This window comes from Panthera tigris, chromosome B1 (assembly GCF_018350195.1).
Source record: "Panthera tigris isolate Pti1 chromosome B1, P.tigris_Pti1_mat1.1, whole genome shotgun sequence".
NCBI classification, from domain to species: Eukaryota; Metazoa; Chordata; class Mammalia; order Carnivora; family Felidae; genus Panthera; species Panthera tigris.
In genome coordinates this window covers 79,282,320-79,306,735 of record NC_056663.1, presented here as the reverse complement: position 1 = coordinate 79,306,735, position 24,416 = coordinate 79,282,320, and the positions used below count along the sequence as shown (strand labels likewise).

At 39.7% G+C, this 24,416-nt stretch overlaps 1 protein-coding gene and 1 long non-coding RNA gene across 9 annotated transcripts in view; one reads left to right on the top strand and one right to left on the bottom strand.

Annotated features, from left to right (window-relative positions):
- The window catches only part of LOC122237944, a 95,182-nt gene extending 71,903 nt beyond the window's left edge, over nt 1-23,279 (bottom strand). For all 5 annotated transcript variants that reach the window (XR_006216749.1, XR_006216746.1, XR_006216745.1 and 2 more), the window contains exons 1-2: nt 23,067-23,279; nt 21,664-21,818 (exon numbers count right to left, since the gene is read on the bottom strand). This is a non-coding gene — a long non-coding RNA (uncharacterized LOC122237944). The remainder of the gene's footprint in view (nt 1-21,663; nt 21,819-23,066) is intronic.
- Nucleotides 23,280-23,363: 84 nt separating this feature from the next.
- Nucleotides 23,364-24,416, top strand: part of TMEM184C (transmembrane protein 184C) — a 32,860-nt gene continuing 31,807 nt past the window's right edge. For all 4 annotated transcript variants that reach the window (XR_006216742.1, XR_006216743.1, XR_006216744.1 and 1 more), the window contains exon 1: nt 23,364-24,079. Coding sequence is in view for 1 of the 4 variants with exons in the window: in XM_007091753.3 (XP_007091815.2) it covers nt 23,861-24,079 (219 nt within the window). In the remaining 3 variants the exon portion in view is untranslated. The remainder of the gene's footprint in view (nt 24,080-24,416) is intronic.

Genomic DNA, 24,416 nt, shown 5'->3' with positions numbered 1-24,416 from the left:
GCTTTGAGAAAAAGAAATTATATTTCAATCACTTACTACCAAAAAAACGTTTGGGGCGCCTGGGTGGCTCAGTCAGTTGAGCGTCTGACTGTGGCTCAGGTCATGATCTCCCGGTTTGTGAGTTCGAGCCCTACTTCAGGCTCTGTGCTGACAGCTCAGAGCCTGGAGCCTGTTTCAGATTCTGTGTCTCCCTCTCTCTGACCCTTCCCCGTTCATGCTCTGTCTCTCTCTGTCTCTCAAAGATGAATAAACGTTAAAAAAAATTTTTAATTAAAAAAAAAAAGTTTTTATATAGTTAATTTTACTTACTAGCTTTTTACTAAAATGTGTCCTGCCTGTGCCAACAGCCCACATCATCTTAGAGATCATTTTATTGAAGTTTCTTCATTGGCCACCCTAGGTGTGTTATTCTTCCTCTCAACTCTGCCTCCCACATCTAGTTATTTGCATTTACTTTGAAGAACATTTAAAAGTTCTAGCAGCACACCCTCCCACATGTGACCACTAAGAAAGGAGGATCTCCAGAAAAGTTTCCAAAAAGACGAAAGCAGCAATGGCTCAGCCCAGGTAACAACTGTAGCCCTAGCCAACACCTTGATTTCAGCCCAGCGAATACCTGAGCAGAGAATCCAGCCATCTGAACTATCAAAAGTGTGAGATAATCAACCTGGGTTAGTGTAAACCACTAACTTTCTGGTAATTTGTTACCCTGCAATAGAAAACTGACATATGCCAGGCACAACAACTTTTCCTTCACCTTGGAAGAGGTAACTTAAAATGTCCTAAATGACTAGGACCTTAGAAAACTGAAATGGAGACATATGGGCAGATTCCAATGAAGCTGGGTAGCTGGAACACCTATATTCTTTTTTTAAGTTTGTTTGTTTGTTTGTTTGTTTGTTTATTTATTTATTTATTTATTTATTTTTGAGAGAGACAGAGAGCATAAGCAAGGGAGAGGCAGAGAGAGAAAGGGAGACACAGAATCCAAAACAGGATCCAGGCTCTGAGCTGTCAGCACAGAGCCCGATGTGGGGCTTGAACCCAGGAATCATGAGATCATGACCTGAGCTGAAGTCAGACACTTAACCAGTTCAGTCACCCAGGTGCCCCAGGAACACCTATATATTCTGTTGAGCCTTCTTTGCCAAGAGAAGCAGTTCTTCCAACTCTGCTTAAAGAGGTTATAGTTTCCCTCTGCCTGAAGAACTTTCCTGGCATACTGCAGAGGAGGTGTCTAGAGGCTGAAGGAGGTTGGAACTTTGAGCTGCAGCCTCAGACACAAAGACAATAGCCTTACAAAAACTGTTTAACCAGCTCCCACAATTGGATAAGGTCAAATCTTTGTTACATGCATGTGTGTGTGTGTGTGTGTGTGTGTGTGTGTGTGTGTGTGTGTGTGTCCTGGTGTTTCTGCTTCTCTGGTTGAATCCATAGTGATGAAGGAGAGGTCATTGTCACTAATTCCATGTTCAAGGTATATTCTCTTTGCCCCAGGTCCTAGTGTCCTCCTAGTTTACCTTCCTCAAAGTGTTATTACCTGCATCTCTGGAAGAGGCAAAATCATACCTATATTCCTCAATTTGGCTCAAGAGGTTCAGGACATATCAGGCTATCTTAATAAAATCATCATGAGTTATCATCAACCCATTGTTTATATATAAAAAAGAATGATGTGAGAAAACTTATAAGATTTTTGCTTCAAAAACTATAATTTTTTCAAAAGTGTTACCTTGATATTTCTCTTTATTCTGTGTGTGGGGGGGGGGGAGGGTTGTTTAAGGAATGTGAAAAATCTAAAAAAAAAAAAAAGATATCCTTTTGGTTTATATGCAAGAGAAAGAAAAATAAACTGGCTGTAGCAATCAGGCTTCAATAAGAGAAACAGAGCCACTAGCATATTATGGGAATAAGAGATTTATTAGAGGAAATAGACCACACACTAATGTGGGAGCAGCTGAGAAAGTGAAAGTCAAAGGACTTGAGAAAGAGTCACTAACTAGTTCTCGAAAAGCACTGGCATGAGTGGGTAAGTTGGAGCTTGCAGGGAAATCTGAGAGGCAACTGCACCCAGATGCTTCAGGGATCATGAAGGGGGAAGACGTTCCCTCTGTAGAGCTAACAGCCTGCTTTGGGTGAGCAGGTCCAGCAGTTGGAAACCGGACAGTATGGAGGAGAACAAGAATAAGGTGGGACCCAGGGCACCTCTGTGTCTGTCTGCCTCACCAGGATGGCCTACTGGAAATAATGGTCTTTGCTTCTCTTCAAATTTCCAAATCTCTTGGAAGTTCCTCTTTGACCAACTCTCACTGAAAACTGGACACAGATGAGGACTCTGGGAAATGTAATTCCTAGCTTAACAAGAAGGCACAGCATCATCCAGCACACTAGCTAGGAAAAAAGAGGCATTTATTTAACCTAGGGTTCCTCAAAGAACTGAAGACAGGAATGAGATTAGGTCTCAGGAATACTCGAAAACAGGAACTCAAACACCATCACTTCTCTCAGTGTCTTGTCTCCCTTGTGGCACCTCCTTCCCTGCTTCTTTATCTGCTTCTCCACAGACTGACTTGTCCTGCAGGAAACCCGTGCCAACTGCTGACAACTCCTGAGTTTTATTTCTTACTGTTTCTTCAAATGTATTAACTGGAGAGACTCTCCTAGCTCTATCTCTTGGTGCCTCATCCAAGACATGCTGGGAAAGGACTCATTGGCCAGTGGACTGGGTCATGTTATAATATCGCTGCTCCTGCTTTACCATGTAGATGGAGAAGGAAGAAGTTTCCAGAGGAAAGTAGAGTATTTTGAGCAAAACAGCTCACAGGTATCCACTGCATGGGGAAGTACTTATAATATAACAGGCTCTATGCTAAGAGCTTTGCACATGTTATCTCATTTAATGCTTACGTCAACCCTCTGAGGTTGTTTTCCTTCTTGTTTCCATTTTACAGATAAGGAAATTGAGGCTCAGAGAGATTATATCTTATGAAAAGTCCTAGAACTCGTAAGTTGTAAGATTGGTCTGCACTCCAAATACCACACCAGTGGCTTCCAATGTGTCAAGGAGCCCCAGTAGCTTTATTTGAATATCATTGTGTGATGGGCTTTCCCCCAAGACTGCATTTCAACAAAACTTACCATTTGTTTAACGTTCTTAAGAACCACTATGCCATATTGTACTACCTTCCTTTCCCATTTCACAAGTAGCAGAGACACAAAATGAGGACCTACAATACACATCTAAAGAAAAGTTCTGACTCTTGGTACAGAGTTCTTTTTCCTATTCCACATAGCTTCTGCACTCTTGATCATCCACTGCAGTAAATACAATAAAAGCTACTTTTAATTTCTTGTAGCAAGAGAAAAGCTTCTGCACTCTTGATCATCCACTGCAGTAAATACAATAAAAGCTACTTTTAATTTCTTGTAGCAAGAGAAAAGCTGTGTTCACTCTCAAGTTCATTTAGTTTAGCATAATCAAAATAAAACCCACACTTGATATAATCACATAAATTGCTACTGACACTACTTCAGACTCAAGAACCTTCTAATGCAGATAAATATCAAAGCAAAATGGAACAATAGCTTGAAAGTTCATTGTTTGTTTTCCTTCCAGAATTTCATTATCAACAATAACTAATAAATATTGAGCATGCTATTATAAAGTACTTACCAGGCATAATAGAAAAAATTGAGCATGTAAAACACAGCCCTAGCCCTTTTTTTATTTAAATTCCAGTTAGTTAACACAGTGTAATATTAATTTCAGGTGTACAATATAGTGATTCATCACTTCTATACAACAGCTGGTGCTCATCACAACAAGTGCACTCTTTAATCCCATCCCCCCACCTACCTCCCCTCTGGTAACTATTAATTTGTTCTCTATAGTGAAGAGTCTGTTTCTTGGTTTGCCTCTCTCCCCCTCTTTTTTACCTTTTGCCCGTTTGTTTTGTTTCTTAAATTCCACATATGGTATTTGTCCTTCTCTGATCGACTTATTTCACTTAGCATAATACTCTCTAGCTCCATCCATATTGTTGCAAATGGCAAGATTTCATTCAAATGGCTGAGTAATATTCTATTGTGTATGTGTGTGTAGATAGATAGATAGACCACATCTTCTTTATCCATTCATCAATTAATAGATACTTGGGCTATTTCCATTTCCATTTCCATAATTTGGCTACTGTAGATAATGCTACTACAAACATCGGGGTGCATGTATCCCTTGAATTAGTACTTTTGTATTCTTTGGGTAAATACCTGGTAGTGTTAATTGCTGAATCATAGGGTAATTCTATTTTTAACTTGTTGAGGAACCTCCACACCATCTTCCAGAATGGCTGCACCAGTTTGCATTTCTGCCAACAGAGCAAGAGGGTCCTCCTTTTTCCACATCCTCGCCAACACCTGTTGTTTCCTTGGTGTTGTTGATTTTAGCCATTCTGACTGGTGTGAAGTGATACCTCATTGTGGTTTGGATTCATATTTACCTGATGATGAGTGATTTGAGCATCTTTTCATGTGTCTGTTGGCCATCTGTACATTTCCTTTGGAAAAATATCTATTCATGTCTTGTGTCCATTGTTTTTTGATTATTCATTTTTAGGGTGTTGAGTTTTATAAATTCTTTATACATTTTGGGTACTAACCCTTTATTAGATATGTCATTTGCAAATGTCTTCTCCCATTCTGTAGGTTGCCTTTTAGCTTTGTTGATTGTTTTTCTTCACTGTGCAGAAGCTCTTTATTTTGACAAAGTACCAAAAGTTTATTTTTGTTTTTGTTTCCCTTACCTCAGGAGACATATCTAGAAAGAAGATGCTACAGTCAATGTCAAAGAGGTTACTGCCAGTGTTCTCCTCTAGCATTTTTGTGGTTTCATTCTCTATCAAAATACCAAGAGCAGTTTTCACAGAACTAGAACAAATCCTAAAATTTGTATGGAACCACAGAAGACCCTGAATAGCCAAAGGAACCTTGAAAAAGAAAATTGAAGCTGGAGGCATCACAATTCCAGACTTCAAGTTGTATTATAAAGCTATAGTGATCAAAACAGTATGGTACTGACACACAGATTAATGGAACAGAATAGAAAACCCAGAAATGAACCCACAATTATATGCTCAATTAAGCTTCAAGAAAGCAGGAAAGAATATCCAACAGGAAAAAGACAGTCTCTTCAACATATGGTGTTGGGAAAACTGAACAATAGCATGCAAGAGAATGAAACTGAACGACATTCTTACAGCATACACAAAAATACATTCAAAATGGATTAAAGATCTAAAAGTCCTAGCCTTTTAAATTTGGTTGAGTGGATAGAACACAAACATGGAATATAATCAACTATTTATGGTAGCCTTCTAACCACTAATGAGTGATACGGAATAGGGAGTAACACTGAAGCCTGGAACAGTCAGAAAAGGTACGTCAGGAGAGATAGGAGTTGAAAGCTTGGACTTTAACACTTATTCCTACAATTCATTCATTCATTCATTCATTCAATATTTATTGAGTTGAGCATCATGCTTAATACATGTAAGAGTAAATGGGCAATGGTATATAGGCTGGAAAGAGGTATGAGAGAATCAGAAGAGACATTATTCCACTATCAATAGTACAATTGAAATGTGTACTCTTCACTCTCTCACCCACCAGGCACTTGTTGAGTATGTCTTGCCTTTCGAGTGCTGTGCTAGATCCCTCTTTAAATGAAGTAAAAGATAGCCCATCACTGTCTACAAAGATACAGAAAACATTTAAATAATAAGATAATTCTTTGTAAGAATAAGTGCCCAAATAGGCCTTGTTGAGGACAACTAGGACTGTAGCACAGAGTAGGCTCAAAGAAATGGCACAAGGAAAACAGTATGCACCTGGTACCTCAAGTTCTTACCATTCAGCTACTTGGGAGGGGCACAGCCAGTCACCCCATGGTTGTGCTCCAGGAAAAATACATGGATCCTCTGCCACCTTGCATATTTATGGAAACGATGAAAGGGGCAGGAATTATTCAACTGATTTGGGAAATTCAGTCTAGCTAGTACAAGAAACACCGTTTCCTGGAATGTTAATTTGCATATCAGCACCAGTTTCAAAAGAGACCTTGAAATTTATATCCCTCCTTGCTCAGCCAACTTATTGCTAGGCAGGGTTAACGTCCTTATCCAGGTGAGAAATAGTCCATCTTCTCAGCACTGTAGGAAATCAGAGTAAGGTGGGATGGGAAGATAGATCCACAGATAGGACTTGAATAGGTAAGAAAGGGGATTGGGCATGGCATTCTAAACAAGGGGCTAGCACAGGTGAAGGTGCAGAGGCAGAAGGCAGGATGCCATGTTCCCCATAGTAATTCAAGTGCTTAGTTTAGTGGCAATTAATAGGTAATTATGGCAATAAATAGGCAATTAATAGGTAAATATTTGTTGGCTGACTGAAAGATATTTAGGAAATCTGCAAGCCTAATACATCCCAAACTTAGCCCATAAAATAAGTGGCAAAGTCTTGGGATATATTCAAAGCCACAAGAAAAAAATAGCAACAACTTTACCAGATTTACTGGTACATTAATTTAAATTAAAACATATATGTAGATATATTTGTTTCAATTTTCTACATTATACAGGAGCGTATGTGTGTGTGTGTACATATATACATATATACACATACATATATATATCTAGATTGCAAAGTTTCAATAAATTCTTCAAACAAAACATGAGATAAAAAAAAAAGAATGAAATCTTGCAATTTGCAACAACATGGATGGAGCTAGAGAGTATTATGCGAAACAAAATAAGTCACCCAGAGAAAGATAAATACCATATTATTTCACTCATATGTTGAACTTAAGAAACAAAACAAACAAGCAAAGGGAAAGGGAGAGAGAAGAAACCAAGAAACAGACTTATCTAAAGAGAACAGACTGATGGTTACCAGAAGGGAGGTGGATGGAAGGAGATGGGTGAAATAGGTGATGGGGATTAAGGAGGGCACTTGTTGTGATGAGCACCAGGTGTTGTATGCAAGTGTTGAATCACTCTATTGTACACCTGAAACTCATACTACACTGCATTAACTAACTGGAATTTAAATAAAAACTTAAAAATATAAAATGAGAGAAACTTCTTTCTTGTGGTGACTTCAGGTACTATCTTAGACCCCTGGGAAACATATGTTAACTCTTCTACACTATTAGGGGTTCTGTACGGAAAAGCTGGAGAAGCATGAGTAATGGGTTCCTGTTAAGCAAAAGTAAAAGAAAAATGTGATGAAAATATCAGCAAAGAGGTCAGTTGTAAGATTCCTAACCTTTTCTGGAAGAAAGAGTTGTTAAGACTAAGAACATCTTTTTCTTTAAATCAGAGGTAAACTGGATTATGTAGCCTCCACAGTAATTATTATTATTATAATATGTATGTATATAATATATACCATTATAATATGTATTATTATATAATTTTACATATAATACAACTAATTTAAATATAAATACATATAAAATAAATATGTTATTGTATTATATATAATAAATGTTATAAATAGAAATACTAGTTTATATCAACAGGCTTCCACAATAAGAAAATGTCTACCTTTATAAACCATCTTAGGGGATGGGGCGCCTGTGTGGCTTAGTCGGTTAGGCGTCCGACTTCGGCTCAGGTCATGATCTCACAATCTGTGAGTTTGAGCCCCGCGTCAGGCTCTGTGCTGATAGCTCAGAGCCTGGAGCCTGCTTCAGATTCTGTGTCTCCCTCTCACTCTGACGCTCCCCTATTCGTGCTCTGTTTCTCTCTGTCTCAAAAATAAATAAACATTATAAACCATCTTAGGGGAAAAATAAGCAAAAACAAAAACAAAACGCTGCTATATGTAAGAATTTGTAACTGCACACACATACACTCTCCCAAATTTAAAATAATCCAATTAAGAAACCACAGTCCCCTCTTAAAACTAAAATTTTTTAAGACCATGAATGAAGATGACAAAAGTATAGCTAATGAGATATAGGATCATAGTTCATTATTAGAAATTTTAAGGATTATCTATAAGTAGAAAGAAAACTGGACCACCAAGATTCACTTTGGTATATTTTGCATAAAATTTTACTAGTCTTCAAGTTTCAAAACTTGCTCTCACTGCCTTGCTTCACCTCTTTCAGAAAATATATGTTGCACAATTTGGGGCTCCCTGAGGTTAACTCGTACGGTCAGTTCAGTGTTGCTGAAAACTTCAGATCTGGATATTGTCCCCCATTTGCTCTTTGGAAAGATGCAGGGCACTTACTTCAGGACACCTGTCCTACTGTATTAGCTTATTAAAATTCTGGTGACAGTGTAGCTGAAAAGTCAAATGGAAAAGAATTTGAAAGTCTCAGCATCTTCCCTTCTGCTGATTTTTTAAAATGATTCTTGAGAAGAATGTTCCTATGCAGAATGACCAGGCAATGGCACCTGGAATCCCATCACTATAAGCCCCTTCATAATCAGTGTAGATGGCCACACAGTGCATGCACCCCATAGTGATGAGAATCAATCATGAAAATGGCTGAAATAATTGGGTCAAATCTACAGCAGGCCAGTTGAGTGGTCACATAAAAATGAGGGCATATTCACAAATCATAACGGATCATACTTTCTGTGGGTAAAATAGGAGTGATGATGGTGAAGTATCAGCCAATTTCCGAAGGACACTAACAACTAAAATGATGTAAATTATTAATATTTATATAGGTATGGAATAAAAATAAACAACACTGTTTATCATATAAATTTAGGCAGATTTATGTCCCAAACATCTAATTTCCAGCCCATTCTCTCTCATAAAAAAAAAAGTTAGCCAGTTATTGGAAGCATTGGGGAGGTAGAATATTTTAAGCTGAAGTATTATTTTTAATGTTGTTTCATTATGCTAGGTTGGATTTCTTCCATTTGTCATTCCATATCCATCCTCTGCCCTTCTCTACTGTGTCTGTGCCCTGGGAGGCTAGTTTGTTTGGACTACATCAACAGGCTTCCTTGTCATCTGGCTTCCAGTTTGGCCAATAGAGGGCATGAATGGAAGATCAAAGAAAGGGAGGAAAGTGAGGTTGAGCATTGTTTCAGCTCCCCTTAATGAAGTCATCCCTCCACAGAAGGTCATAACTCTTTTTAGATGGCCTGTTCCACACAGCCTCTCTGTCTTCAGGTTCCAGCAACTACTTCCTCCTTTTTGCCCTGCTACTGAACCACCCCGACTGGTTTCCACACTCCTTGACAATTATTCAGAATAATTGTCTGATGATAACAACAGGTGTGGCAGTTTCCCTCTACCTTTTGCATACTTTCCTTGATAAACCTGAGACAAGACTCATGGAACACACCTTCAGTATTATCTCAGACCTTCCTCAAGGGCATGTTGGCCTCGCTTCAAGGGTATGTGGCTCCAGGTCTAACAGCTGTCTTGGGGATGGAAAGCAAGTAATTCTGTCAGGTTGACTTAAGCCAGGCCTCTATTCATCAAATGTACAATTTTTTGGTGATACAAATCAAGTACGTCTGGCTATCTAGTTTAATCTTTACTAGGAGACAATTCATTCATAACATTTCTGCTTGCTTTCTATCAGCTTTTGTTCTCAACTACCTTTGCAAGGCTTTCTAAGTCAAACAGCCTTGGAATGTAGAGATAATATCTCCTTTCAGGAAAAGAGCACACTTGTTTCCTGACCAGGATAATAAAGACAAGGTCTCCCTCCAGGGCGAAGGTAGGCAGGTTTGCATGCAGGCCCTTATAAGAGATTGGGGGATTCTAAGTTTGGAGTTCCCCATCTGTGATGCAAACCCACTTCGTTCACAGCATACACTCACACCTTTCCACCTCACTTGTAGGACTTGGAAGGCAAGGGAACCAATGTAGATATGCAACTCACACTGCCTACTGTGCTGTGAGTAGAAAAGTTGTCTCTGTCTCCTTTGTCTCTGACCAAGATACCTCATATCTTCTACTGGCATCTACAAAACTATGGCAGGCTAATCTGTTAGTCTGCAAACAGGGTAAAAACATTATACCCTTCACAGCTCTTAACAGTCCAAGGACTCCCACTGTAACCGAACTAACTTTAACTCACTCCTTGATGAGTCACAGAAACTACACCAGGTGGAGTTGTCACACAAAGTAAACTTTATCTGCAGCAAGTCATGTGGAATAACTTTCAAAGCCATGATTCCTTGAGCAAGGGTGAATGGGTTCCTTTTATTTAGAGTTAGAATGAATATTTACATAGAAGAGCCTATGTCATCATAAGGTGGGCATGGGGTGGCACATGTTCCTTAAGGAAACATGCCTATACATACATATTGTATGTTATGTAAAGGAGGTTTGTGCTCCTCCTTCGATGGAGATTTTGGTCTCATAATGAGGTAAAGGTAACCATTGGTCACTCCATGCTCCATCTGTGCAGGCGTGAGTCAAGGTTAAGTTAAAACTGGTCTGGATGGGGGGCTTCTGGGTGGTTCAGTCGGTTAGGTGTCCAACTTCAGCTCAGGTCATGATCTCGCAGTTTTTGAGTCTGAGCCCCTGCTGTCAGCATGGAACTGCTCCGGATCCTCTGTCTGTCTGTCTGTCTCTTTCTCTCTCTCTCTCTCAAAAATGAATAAACGTTAAAAGAAAAAAAAAAAAAAAAAAAAAAAAAAAAAGCTGGTCTAGATGGTCTGGGCCCACTTGGGTAGAACTTTGTGTGGGCAGTTGTTATTGCTTGAGGGTAGTTTCTGGTTCCATCACAAGATGCTGTGTGCCTCAGGTCTTTGCCTGAATTAAGAGACAAGCTGGAAAGAAGAGCTTAAGGAAAAATGCAAGAAAAGGTCGTGGGTACAAGCAGGTGAGCAGTAAAAGGCAGGACTTGGGGTCTAGCTGGTGACACCGTCTCAGTAAGCAACCATCCTGAAGCCATGTATTTCTGTATCAGCCCTGCTGCCTTTTATACTAACTGTAATCACTTTTCCTCTGATCATTGAGTACTGCTACTTGGCTTATATCATGTCTGGATCCCCCCTACCCTCAGTGAAATTAGGAAACCTATCTTAAGTGTGCTATTCCTCAGTAGCAGCTACAATTACAGATGATAGCCATGAAAGCATTTTCCAAAGAGGGTGGTACTTATTTTACCAATGTATTTTTCCTGCACCCCTTCTGAGGGAGACAAAGTTAGAGGGTAGGGGACTGAATGGACTGCACATGAAAAATTCACTTTAGCACCCCTAGTCCCAGGGTCTCTAGATTCCTCCCTCTACATTATGCCAAGGGAATTTTTGCACCTTGACTTCATCTAGTGTGGCCCCATTGAGTCCAGGCTTTGGTTATCTAGAATTATTCTAGCTGCTCCAATTAGCAATATTTGTTGAAGGGAACAGAGTGCCAGAGGGTCTTATACCAGCAATGAAATATCGCACCCTGAAAATGACACACACGACTTTTGCTTATAAGCTGTTGGCCAGAACCACATGCCTCCTCCTGTAAGGGGGACAGCTAAGAGTAATCTTTCAGGGTGCTGGAGAGAGAGAAGAAAACTGGGTATGTGTCAGCACCACACCAGGTGAGTCAGGGCTGCCACAAGTGATAAAGAGCTACACTATCACAAACTATTTATGCACCCTGATGGACAGCCCACTTGGCTATGCATCCTCTCTCATTTCTCCTGAACCACTACCAGAAACACAGTTCCTGAAATCCTTGACTTGGAGGATTGCAGCAGCTTTGTTTTATGTTAGTCATTTCTTTGCTCCCTCTCAGGAGCCTTTTGCTAGTACAGTTCATTGGCGTCTTCTGGACCTAGTAGAGCCAGGTTGTATAGTTGCTACTTATGTTTTATAATGGAATGCTACTGGGCATGCCCAGCGTTATGGTTCAGTGATCACATAATAGCTGATTTGTGATGGGTGATTTAGGTTGTCCAGTCACTTAAGAGTCCCAAAGTCAGATGCTCAGTTTCCATCAGGACTCAATAACGAGTTATGAACTGCTTTTCAAAATGAAGAACAGTTATAGCATGAACTTCCTCCAAAACCTTGTCTAATCTGGGGCCTGCCATGGTCTCCAGACCCCATCTCTGCTGCCAGGCACACTTCCACTGCCATTAGATCTGCTAGGCTGTAAGGCCCAACAGGCATGTGAGCTTGCTTAGTGGCCTGGACCTGTTACGGAGCTAGTTCTTGTTCTAGGACCCACTGAAAACTGGCAGCTTATGGGTTATCTGCTGCATGCTGCAGCATGCCCAAATGTGGTATAGGTGGTCACCACAATCCGGAAAGCATCATACACTGTGCCTCTTTCTTTGTGGTGGTTGGGGCAAGGTACTGCCACTTATCTCTCTGTAGAAGGTATCACCTAATATGCTCCGAATTACTGGACCCCTTGAAACTTCATCAAAGTGGCAAGGCCCTTAGGAGCACCTGGTGGCTGGGACGGTTAAGCATCCAACACTTGATTTTGGCTCATGGTCCATGAGTTTCAGCCCCACTCGTGCTGACAGTGCAGAGCCTGCTTGGGATTCTGTCCCTCTCTCTCCCTGTCTCTCTGTCCCTCCCCTGCTCTCACTCACTCTCTCAAAATAAATGAATAAACTTTAAAAAGTTGGGGGGGCCAAGGCCCTTAACTATCACAGTTTATTGTTTCAGTCAATATACATCTAAAACTACAGCTGCAATTAACATCATAATCTGATTAGGTCTGCAATAATCTATTATTTTTCAAGGCCCTTTAGCCTTTTGCTCTGGTCACACAGAAACATTTTACGCAGATATAATAGGAATCGCTATCCCAGCTTCTCTCAAGGTTTTTATGGCAGTGGTAATTTCTACAATCCCTTCAGAAGTATTGCTTACCAACTGGTGTACTGTGTGGGAAGAGTTCCAGAGCCCTCATTCCGAAGGAAAGGGAACCAGAGAATGGCATTTCATTAGTTACCGAATACATGTGTGTGTGTATTCTCACCATATATTCTACAACTGTAATAATAAACACCATATATTCTATAATTGCAATAAAACACTAGGGCTCTATAGTTCCAACTAGACCCACTGTTAGCTGAATTTGAACCAAGACTTTATCTAAAGCCTGACATCCATAAGCATCTACTTTGGTGGACTTTTGTAGTGTTTTGGGTCTCTGGGGATCAGTGTAAAATTAGCATCAGTATGCAGTAGTTCCCAGAAGTTCTGGATATTTCTCTTTCCTCAGTGCACAGTCCCCTGGGTAAATAGCTATGGGTCACTCTGTGGAAAGCTCCCCACTCTGTGGAGGAAATGCACTGTATACACCTATGGCTGTACTGCAATGTTCTTTTTCAGAGGCTCTCTTGCCTCCACCTCTGTTGAGGGGCTTCAGATCTACACACTGGCTTAGTTCTGGGCACCTGGTAGGAAGACATGAATCCAAACAGTGATGTCTGGTTAGTTTCTCCCCAGCTGAGCTCAGAGTATTCCTTCTACGTAAAGCAGAACCTGGGTAGGCTGCCCAGTTGTTTCAAAACACACCTATTACTATTTTCTGTTGATTCATTGGACTGACCACACTAAACAGTTCTTTGCTGGGATCTACCACCTAGCCTCTACCCCTCTGAAATTCCATTTTCCCACTGTAATCAGGAAATGCAATTTTTGTAGCACTTCCCACTGTCTTCTATGGGTTTCAGGACAGAGTCCCACAGAGATGCTCCCTTGTTCCCTTACCCAATGCGTGGTGAAGGAAGTGGCCTCTGGACTTTCCCAGAGGGCATAGTGGGTTTGGAGAATCAAATCAAGAGGCTGCCACTGCCTCCAGCTTCTTCACAGAACCCCAGAATGCTGCTAGAAGACCACAGCTATGCTGAACACCTCATTCTGCCTTCTGAGTAACAGAGAATGCATTACTGGAGGAACCTAATCACTACAGAACTTTAGCTCCAAAGGGTTTGAGAAATGTACTGTCTAGCTGGGTGGCTATGTCCCTGATCACAAGTCTTCTCCTATGGCAGAAGGGAAGACCAGGCAGATGTGGGAGGATTACCTCCAGGCTGTCATGCTTCACTCTCCTATACTGGTTTCCTCCCATTAGCATTTAAACATGCTCAAGTCACTGTTGTTTTATTTCATTTTTGGATTAAAAAACAAAACAAAACCCTTCCCTCATCTCTATGTCCCCCTGTATTTCCACCTCCTTATTCTATATAGTTCTATATTATGAAAGAATTGTCCTCAAATACTTAGTTATTGGTGGATGTAAGAAAGTCTGAATTCAGCATAGGAAAGGAAGCTCGAGATATCAATCTGCAATGTATGAAACTGACAGCTGTGAAGTGACTAAAAGTTGAAGATGATTCCAGTGTCAGGTCATTTACTAAAAACATCAGGTGTGATAGGAAAATAATGGGCCCCAACGATGTCCATGTCCTAATTCTAGAAACTGTGAATATGTTACTTTGCACGGCAAAAGGGATTTTGCAGATGTAATTAAGGACCTTGAGATTATTTTAAATTATCTGGGTAGTATCAATCTAGTCACACGGTCCTTAAAAGTATAAGATGAAGAAAAAAGTGAGGATTCTTGAAAGGAACTCAACCCACTGTTGCTGGCTTTGAAGGCAGAGGAAGAAGACCATGAATCAAGGATGTGGACATCCTCTAGAAGCTATGGACAGCCCTCAGTTGATGGCTAGCAAGGACAGGAGCTCCAGTCCTACAACTTCAAGGAACTGAATTCAGCCAATGACTTGAATGAGCAAGGTAAGATATTTTCCCTAGAGCCTCCAGAAAGGAATATTACCCTGCCAACTCCTGGGTTTTAGCTCTTTGAGGTCCATGCCCCCAGAACTGTTAAGATAATATACATTATTTCATCAACTAAATTTGTGGCTGTTTGTTATGGCAACAACAGAAAATAAATCAAACAAGGTATGGGGTGCCTGGATGGCTCTGTCAGTTAAGCATCTGACTTCAGTTCAGGTCATGAACTCTGTCCTGTCAGCTTAGAGCCTGGAGTCTGCTTCAGATTCTGTGTCTCCCTCTCTCTGTGCCCCTCCCCCACTCATGCTCAGTCTCTCAAAAATAAACATCACAAAAAAAAATTTTTAATAAAAAAAATAATAAATCAAACAAGGTACTTTTGCCACACAAGTCTTCCTTCCTGGGGACACTTATTATAAAACCAGAGTCCCTGAGATTAGGGGGAGTTGAAAAATGTTAGTTCCGGGACAACTGCCTGACTCTTATATCCTGACTGAGAAAAGGTTCTAGGGAGAGTATCAAGCAGGAAGGGAAAAATCAAAACGAGAAAACTGGAAAGCATACATCATAGGATTTGCACAATAGCAGCAAAAAATTCTAGTTCTACCTCTAAATAGTAAAGATGATACATAAATAAGGACACTGGCCCAAGCCTGGTGGGACTCCATTTAGAACTATGCGTACACAGAATATTGATTGGTTCAACAGTGCAGGAGAGGTATAATTCTCATCCCACCCCCATATCCTACCTATGTAAAAGCACATAGACATGTGCTTTACCTGAGTTCACACAAGTGCAATTCACAGCCTGAATATATGAGAAAAGAGTTTTACCTTACTCCATAGAGAGCTCTCCTTACATTTGAAGAAGAAAACTATTCCTCCACAGTAGATTAAAATCCTCCCATGTATTCTCTTTACTTCATGTAATTTGTCAAAGCCTTCTTTCTATAGGGATCACCATAGTCTAGCATCTTAATGTACAAATGAATGACATATTGATTCTTGTTTAAATCCTAAAAGAATTTCTCAATATAAAAACATTTTCTTTTCCCATATTTTTATAATGCACAGAATATTCTTCCTAACCAGAAATACCTTCTCTCCCAAATCTTTTGAATTATCTAGTCTTGAGCCTGTTACTTAACATTAAGGTTTTTCACATTTCTTTCAGACTGCAGAAGTGTCACTTAAATCAGCCTGAAAAGAAAACATCCATGGAGGTAAGAGAAAAACAACTTTCCTACCAGACAGAGCTACTGGAAAGTTCATCTAGTGAGTAATAATTTATAGAAAAGGTAATTTATTATTTACTGTGCAAGTTGTTGGCACCATTCACAGCACCTTCTTCACTTGAGTGACAAAGGCCAACATGTACAACTAAGGATTATCAGGTGGCTTAAGATACTTTATCACCTTTCTTGTGAGAAAACTAAAGAACCCTACAGTCATTAATCCAGTAATTCTAGTAACACACTTTTGAAGATGAGGGCAAATGTTCTATTCATTTAAGTACTTATTTCTGTAGTTTAAACACAGAGCCTTTATAAGGAAAACCCAACATAAAAGTTAATGTACTAAAGGAAGAAACCTGAATCAAGAATGTAAAAATTAAATGTGTAACCAAAGAAAGCCATCAGAAATTATTGTTAGGCAAGCCCTGGAAATGTGGGAAATTGTAATTGGGATAAAATAAGAAACAAGGCCAAGGACAAAGGCAAATCCAAATCAGAAACCCAGGTAGAAGATCCTAGGACTGTAATTCCCAAACTGTGTGCTCAGGGGCATAGGACTCTGGAGTGAACTCACAAGGCACCATGAGATATTTTAAATGTTTCAGAGAAACACAGAGACATTTGTGAGACATCATATGAATGTCTATGATTAGGTTGTTCGGACTTAATTACTTAATAAATGGAACGCTACAGTATTTCTTAGGCTCAAGACACTATGAAAAAAGTCCAACAATGCTATGAAACAAGAAAGTTTGGAAATCTCTGCCTTAAGGACATACCAGGGTTCAAAAGACATAGCCTGCCTAGAGTAGAACCGGAAAGGTAGATCAGGGGCGCCTGGGTGGCTCAGTCCATTAAGTGTCTGTCTTAGGCTTAGGTCATGTTCTCGCGGTCTGTGAATTTAAGCCCCACATCTGGCTCTGTGCTGACAGCTCAGAGCCTGGAGCCTGCTTCAGATTCTGTGTCTTCCTCTCTCTCTGCCCCTCCCCTGTTCGCTCTCCGTCTCTGTCTCTCTCTCAAAAATAAGTAAACATTAAAAAAAAGAAAAAAAAGAAAAGAAAAGTAGATCAAAAGTAAAAACGACAGCACCTCAAGCCTCTGCATGCCTCCTTATACATGGTAGGGCCTTTCACTCTACTGTAGCTTTAAAGAAAGGAACCTTGTACCCTATTACTCTGAATTTACTGCAGCATCCCTTCAAAATCAATGAATCTTGCTTGTAAATCAGTGAATCTTACTCTTAGTAACAAAACCAAAACCGTGATTTTTTCATTGTTGGTTGGGGACCAAACAACTAAAGTTCCCCAAATATTTAGTATGAGAAAGTCTACTAAAATTTAAATACTTCTCTAGTGAAGAAATGAATGAACTTTAAGATTCATTCAGCAATAATAGTCCATTATAGAAGTTTTAAAATTTACTCTAAATTAGGGGTTGGCAAACTTTTTCCATAAAAAGTCAGATAGTATTTTTAAATATTCTTTTCTTTTTTCTTTTTCTTTCTTTTACAACTCTAAAAATGTAAGAGCTAACTGAAAGCAGTGGGTATGTTCACATTGTTGTCAACCAATCTCCAGACCTATTACATTTTGCAAAACTGAAATTCTCCATCCACTGAACTAACATAATAATTCCCCGTTTCCCCTTGTATACCCGTGTGCATCGCAGCACTGGACACCGTTAGGGGATAGAAAGTCAAAAGGTCAAAGTACACACACCAATGTTCACAACAGCAATATTCACAACAGGCAAAGGTGGAAACCCAAATGTCCGTTGACAGATGAATGGACAAACAAAATGTAGTCTATACAGCCTTAAAAATGAAAGAAATTCTGATACCTGCTACATGAATGGACTTTAAAAATCATTATGCTAAGTGAAATATACCAGATGTAAAAAGGACAAATATTGTATGAATCCACTTACATGAGTACCTGGAATGAATTCATATAGACAGAAAGTAGGATAGTGATTACCAGGAACTGGGGGAAAAGGGAAATGAGCAATGTGTTAAACAGATACAAAGTTTCAGTTTGGGATGACGAAAAAATTCTAGATATGGATAGCAGTGACAGTTTCACAATAAGATGAATGTACGTAATGACCTGAACTGTACACTTAAAATGGTTAAATGGTAAATTTTATGTTATTTTACCACAATAAAAAAAAAATGTAAAAACATTTCTTAGCTTCATGAGCCATATGGAAATAGACTGGAGACCGTAATTGGGTTGCAGGCCATAGGTTGCTCTGAATCATAAGACCCACTAAACAAAATGAACAAAATGACATGAAATACTTAGAAGTTTTTTTGAAGTCATTGTAATTCATTTTTATTTCAACATAAACATGTTAAACAGATTTTCACATTTAATATATTTGTTACACTTAAAAAATTATAAGTGTACCCAGTAACTTATAAGTGTAGCCAGTAAATGTTTGAGAGAAATCTCTTTAAGATGAAGTCAACTGATGCCACATTGGGGCACCTGCATGGCTCAGTTAAGTGTCCAACTCTTGATTTCAGCTCAGGTCATGATCTCACAGTTAGTGAGATGGAACCCAGAGTTGGGCTCTGGCTGACAGCTTGGAGCCTGCTTGGGATTTTCTCTCTCCTCCTCTCTCTCTGCCTCTCCCCCACTTATGCTTGCTTTTGTTCTCTCTCTCTAAATTAATAAATAAGCATTGGAAAAAAAAAAAAGACGAGATCAAAATGTATATAAGGACATACAGACATACACATAGAAATTAGGTATTACATGTAATATATACAGCTTTACCTGTTACAGATGTAGGGAGGTATAGAGGAGATAGAAATAAATAAATAAATAAATAAATAAACCACGGTGTCTTTAACAAAGCTTAAAATGTAGCCTGAACAACGTGGTAGGTAAAGCTGAAACTTAATGGGCAAAAAATACTCAAAGTTCAGATTTTAAGTTGGATATTACAGCTAGTTCCACTTATATTTTCTTCCCCATTCATTTGGTACATAGTAGACCATTTTCCCTCCCATTTAGGGGAGAAGAGAAAATGGTACATTACAAAATCAAGCATAATGTAAAGACCTGCTCATATCCCTTCCCTACATTTGCAACCTTTAAATCTAACACTCACTTAACTCTTTCATTGGTTAGCATAATCTCAAATTCTGAAGGCAACATACTCCTAAAAAAGAAAACCCTAGACACCTTATGAAGGCTCAAAGTCAGCTCTAGGCAAAAAAAGAAAAAAAAAAGAAAAAAAAAATCACTCTAAGCAAGAAGCCTTTTTCCAATAGATAGAGTGCACATAAATATGGAGACAAGAGACATGGTTTCAGTTATCTACTCACTGGAAAAGATGCGTAACAACCCTACACAGAGAAGTAAAATAATCATTTTTATTATGCTTATGAATTCTTTTTAAGACTTTAACTTTATTGTTTTTTCAGAGCAGTTTTAGATTTAAAACAAAATTGAAAGATACAGATAATTCCTATATAACCCCTAGCCCCTCCACACATGCATAGCCTCCCCATTACCAGTATTGTCCACCAGCATTGTACATTTTTTATCAAGGATGAATCTACACTGACACATCAAAATCACCCAAAGTCCACAGCTTACCTTAGGGTTCGTTCTTGGTGTTACACATTCTATGGATTTGGACAAAAGCATAATGACATACATTCATTAACATTATAGAGTATTTTCATTGCTCTAAAAATCCTCTATACTCTGTTTATTCATCTCTCCTTTGTCCCCGTCTGGGAGCCACTGACTTTTTTTTTTTTTTTTTACTGTCTCCATAGTTTGTCTTTTCCAGAATGTCACATATTTGGAATCACAGTGTGTAGCCTTTTCAGCTTAGTAGTATTCATTTAAGGTTCCTCCGTGTCTTTTCATAGCATGGTAACTCAATTCGTTTTAGTGCTAAATAATATTCTGTAGTCTGAATGTACTGTTGTATATTAATCCATTTATTTAATGAAAAACATCTTGGTTGCTTCTAAGTTTTGGCAATTATGCATAAAGGTGCTATAAACATCAATGTGCAGGTTTCTGTGTGGACATAAGGTTTCACCTCCTTTGGGTAAATAGTAAAGAGTTCAATTGCTGGATCACATGGTAAGAGTATATTTCATTTTATAAGAAACTTCCAAACTATCTTCCAAAGTAGCTGTACCATTTTGTATTCCCACTAGCAATGTATGAGAATTCCTTTTGCTTCACATCTTCACTAGCATTTGGTGTTGTCAATTTCTAGATTTAGGCCATTCTAAGAGATGTGTAGTGGTAAGTCATTTTTTTTTTCACTTTGCATTTCCCTGATGGCATATGATGTGGTGCATCTTGGCATATACTTATTTTACATCTGTATATCTTCTTTAGTGAGGTCTGTAAAGGTGTTGGCCCATTTTTTAAATGAGCTTTTGTTTTCTTATTGAGTTCTAACAGTTCTTTAAACATTTTGGATAACAGTCCTTTATCAGATGTATATATATATATATTTTTTTTTTTTTTTTGCAAATATTTCTCCCAGTCTGTGTCTTGTTTTCCATTCTCTTAAAATCGTGGATTCTTCAGGTCAGGAATTAGGACAAGACAGAGCAGGAAAGGCTCACTTTGGTCCACAAGTCTAGGTCCTCAGCTGGGAAGGCTGAAAAGGCTGAAGGGTAACTAAATGGCTGAGAGCTGGAATCTGCTTCTCCATTCTCATATCTGGCACCTAGGCTAACTGGAGGGCTGGGCTCAGCTGTGACTGTCAATCAGAGTACATTCAAGGGGTCTCCCTATTGCCCTGGGCTTTTCACAGCACATGGGACTCAGGTAGTCAGACTTCTTACATGATGGCTGAGAGCTGCAAAAGCAAGGGTTTCAACAGACTGCATGGCCTTTTATGACCTAGCCTCTGAAGTCACATATGGTGACTATGATCACTTTCTCTATATTCTCTTGTATAAATCAATCATAAGCCCATCCAGATTTAAGAGAAGACACAAAGTATATCTTTTCATGGGAAGGACATCAAAGAAGTCATAGCCATATTTTAAAACCACCAAGGGCATATTTGTATAGAGAGATGTGAAGACACATACCAAAAGGTTGACAGCAGTGCCCACCTCCCACATTCCCTCAAAGTGAATTTTATTAACTTATTATTTTAAGTCAGACTAACACAAACATATTCTCCATGGATGGCAAAATTCCATCTACCTATTTTCATGTAATACGGTAACAAACAGAAACTTCATTTCATCTATATAAACTGCATCAAGAATGAATAATGTCTTACTTTGGGGCCTAGTACCATCTGCCAGTTACAACAACTTCTTATCTTCCAAACACCATCAAGCTCAGATCCACCCTCAGGCTTAGACTAAGTCATATCCAGAAAGAATACAGAGAATACATATACCAGATAAAGTAAGTAGACTAGAATCACACCAGCATTATGATTGCTGAAATTGGTGGCCATTCTCTATCTCAGTAATTGCTAGACTTTAGGATCTCGTGGACCAAGAAAAATTTCAGAATAAAATAAACCAAATGGGAGCAAATAAAGTTAGCAACAAATATTTCTTCAAAGAAAATTATTTAGAAAATAACTACTCTATAACTGTCATTGGATAAAAGAAATAGAATGAACAATTTCAATATAATGCACAATCCTTAAGAGTAAGTTTCACTAAATGAAAAACTCACTATATTTTTTTCTTATTTCTCTGCTGATCTGTAGCAACTTCACCATAGATGAACCCCAGTTCACAAACTGGTGTGCAAAACTACTTGTCCATCTGACATTCTGGTCTCTTCCATCTCTTACTTTATTCTGATAGTTCTACAACTTTAGCTTGCTCCTAGGAAAGACAGACAAATAAGTAATTAAAACACAACATGAATGCCATAAGGATACAGGGAACAAAATCAAGAAAGTTTTCACAAATTAGGTTGAAAAAGGTTTGCCCCTGGGAAAGAATGAGGAAGACTATTAAAGGTGGCAATGACTGTGACTGAAAGCATAGATACAATCTACGTATGCAGTATATCCAAGGAAGATACATTGTGAATCAAAAAAGTAAGTAGTGGTTATACTTGATTGTAGAGCAAGGGTTACTTTTCTCTTCTATATTCTTCTATTTTCTGAAATTTAACACTGGAATATGCATAAATTTAATGATCGGGAAATACACAATTATTTTGATTTTGTAGATTACCCTTAGGAAGAAGAAACAAAAGGTCTATTTCCCTTTGAGAAAGCAGTTTGTATTAAAAGAGGCCAGGTTGGAAAATGGAGATGTTAAAGACTGGAGGATGGATGCAGAAATGCAGCTCTAGACTTTGGCCAGGGCAGATGACACTGGGGAAGATAACATTCCCTCAATGCCTCTGTTAGAATTCTAGGCTAGGTGTACTCAGACTGAGGCCTTCTTGTCCACAGTCATGAGTCAGAAACTCTCAGGTGGCAGGTGTGTCTGACAAGTCAAATGCTTAGTAGTGCCTTTGGAATCAAGAGACCAAAGTTGGAATTTCAGCTCTACCACTAACTAGCTCAATGAACAAAGGCAAATTACTTAACCACTTGAAACTTTTTTTTTCATCTGTAACATGAAGAACTGCCTACTTTTCTGGATTTAGATTAACTGATATAATGTAGGTGAAGAATTTAGTACAATGCCTGCCCCTCAGAACATGAGAATTATAATAGAGGACACATTTGCATATCTAATTGAGAAGTTAGATATTTGTTTGCTTTGTTGGTTTTAAAAGGCTTTAAGATCCTATTTGCCATTTGTTGTATAGGTTTAGCTAAAAGCTGTCAGTTGGAACGTCAAAACCTTTTGAAACTTAAATGTATGAGTTTTTCACACGAGTTCTAAATGCGGAAAGGATATTCAGTATTTGCAGTTGCTTCTAAAATTCAGCTACCTTTAGAATTTTCTGCAAAATCCAGAAATAATTAAGTAGCCCTCCCGTAGTTTCTAACAACTGATAGAAAACTAGGAGGACGCTTTCCATTCTTCTCTTATTCCATCCGCTCCCCTATCCACTCACAGAGAGAACCGGAGATTTCTATGCAAATAAATGGCTCAGTTATAAGGTCTTACCCAGGCTTTCTTAATGCTGGAATACAGTCAGCAGAAGAACATAGTAGGTGTCCCTCAAGTGTTCTCCATCAGTTCTTACAGCTTCCAGAATCCTGTTCACGGGCCTTTGGGGCAACCGGTACCAATTCCAACAATTCCTAACCATCTCCTCTCCTACCAACCTCCCACCCTTGCTACGCCTCTCTACAGCCCCTCCCCCCGCAAATGACCAATCAGAGAGTGTAAAGTGAGGCGGATGGGGCGGGCCCAGTTTGGAGCTGTCGACGAATCAGCAACCTCAGACGGCGGGGGCGGAAACGGAAGCCCTGGGTTGGTTTTGGGTTCCGTTGTGGGGATGTCCCGTGGGAGTGAGTGAGGAAATCCTGGGGCCGGCAGGTTTGAGTCCTCACCTCCAATCTGCCAGCGAAATCGGGCGAAGAGACGCCTGCAGACGCGGGAGGGAGAAAGCTCGACCGCCCAAGAAAAGAGCAAGTGGGCAGGCAGCGGCGGGGCAGAACCGAACTGTATGCAGGGTCTTTAGGGGCCGGTCCTGGTCGGCGCCGCTCACCTCGAGGCCATGGTGCAGGCGGTGCTCTGGGCGATACCCAGGTGAGGGCAGCGGCTCCGCTCGGGTATTCCACCACCGAAAACTGGGTAGATGCGGTGTGGGGAAGAAAGGATGCTGCCCGCACTGCTCCCTGGTAGCACCCTGAGCGGCCGCAGTTGCGGCAGCAGTAGCAGCAGAAAGCACAACGCGGGCCGAGGAGGCGGCTCGAGCTGCTGGTAAAGTCGCCCAACAGCTGTTTCTCTGTAGCATGCGAGTTGACAAAACAACCAAAGAACAGGGCTCCCCATTACAATCTCTATCGAGCTCTTTTTCCTTGCCATTGGGAGCTGATTTATGCGGAAACATGCCTTGCACTTGTACCTGGAGGAATTGGAGACAGTGGATTCGACCTTTAGCGGTTGTCATCTACCTGGTGTCCATAGTGGTTGCGGTTCCCCTATGCGTGTGGGAATTACAGAAGCTGGAGGTAAGAGGGTGTTTCACCATTGGCCTCTACCCTTTCTTCTACCGTCCTGCCCGTCTAAGGTTGCCCATTTTTACCCTAGATGCCCCAAACTTGATATCCTGAAAATCAGGGCATGTAAATGAGCCCAGTCTTAGTTCATAAACCTGTCTGGTTTCTTGTTCACTGGTTTTCAAAGCGTGCTGCAGGTGGAACGAGGGCCAAGTCGAGAAAATAGAATATATTAAGATTGCTGCTTAGAAGAGCACTCTTTTGCAAGTATTCCATCAATTCCCTGAAAGTAAGATAATTTTATTACTGAAATCTGATCTGTTCAGATACTGGACTACCTTGAAAACCA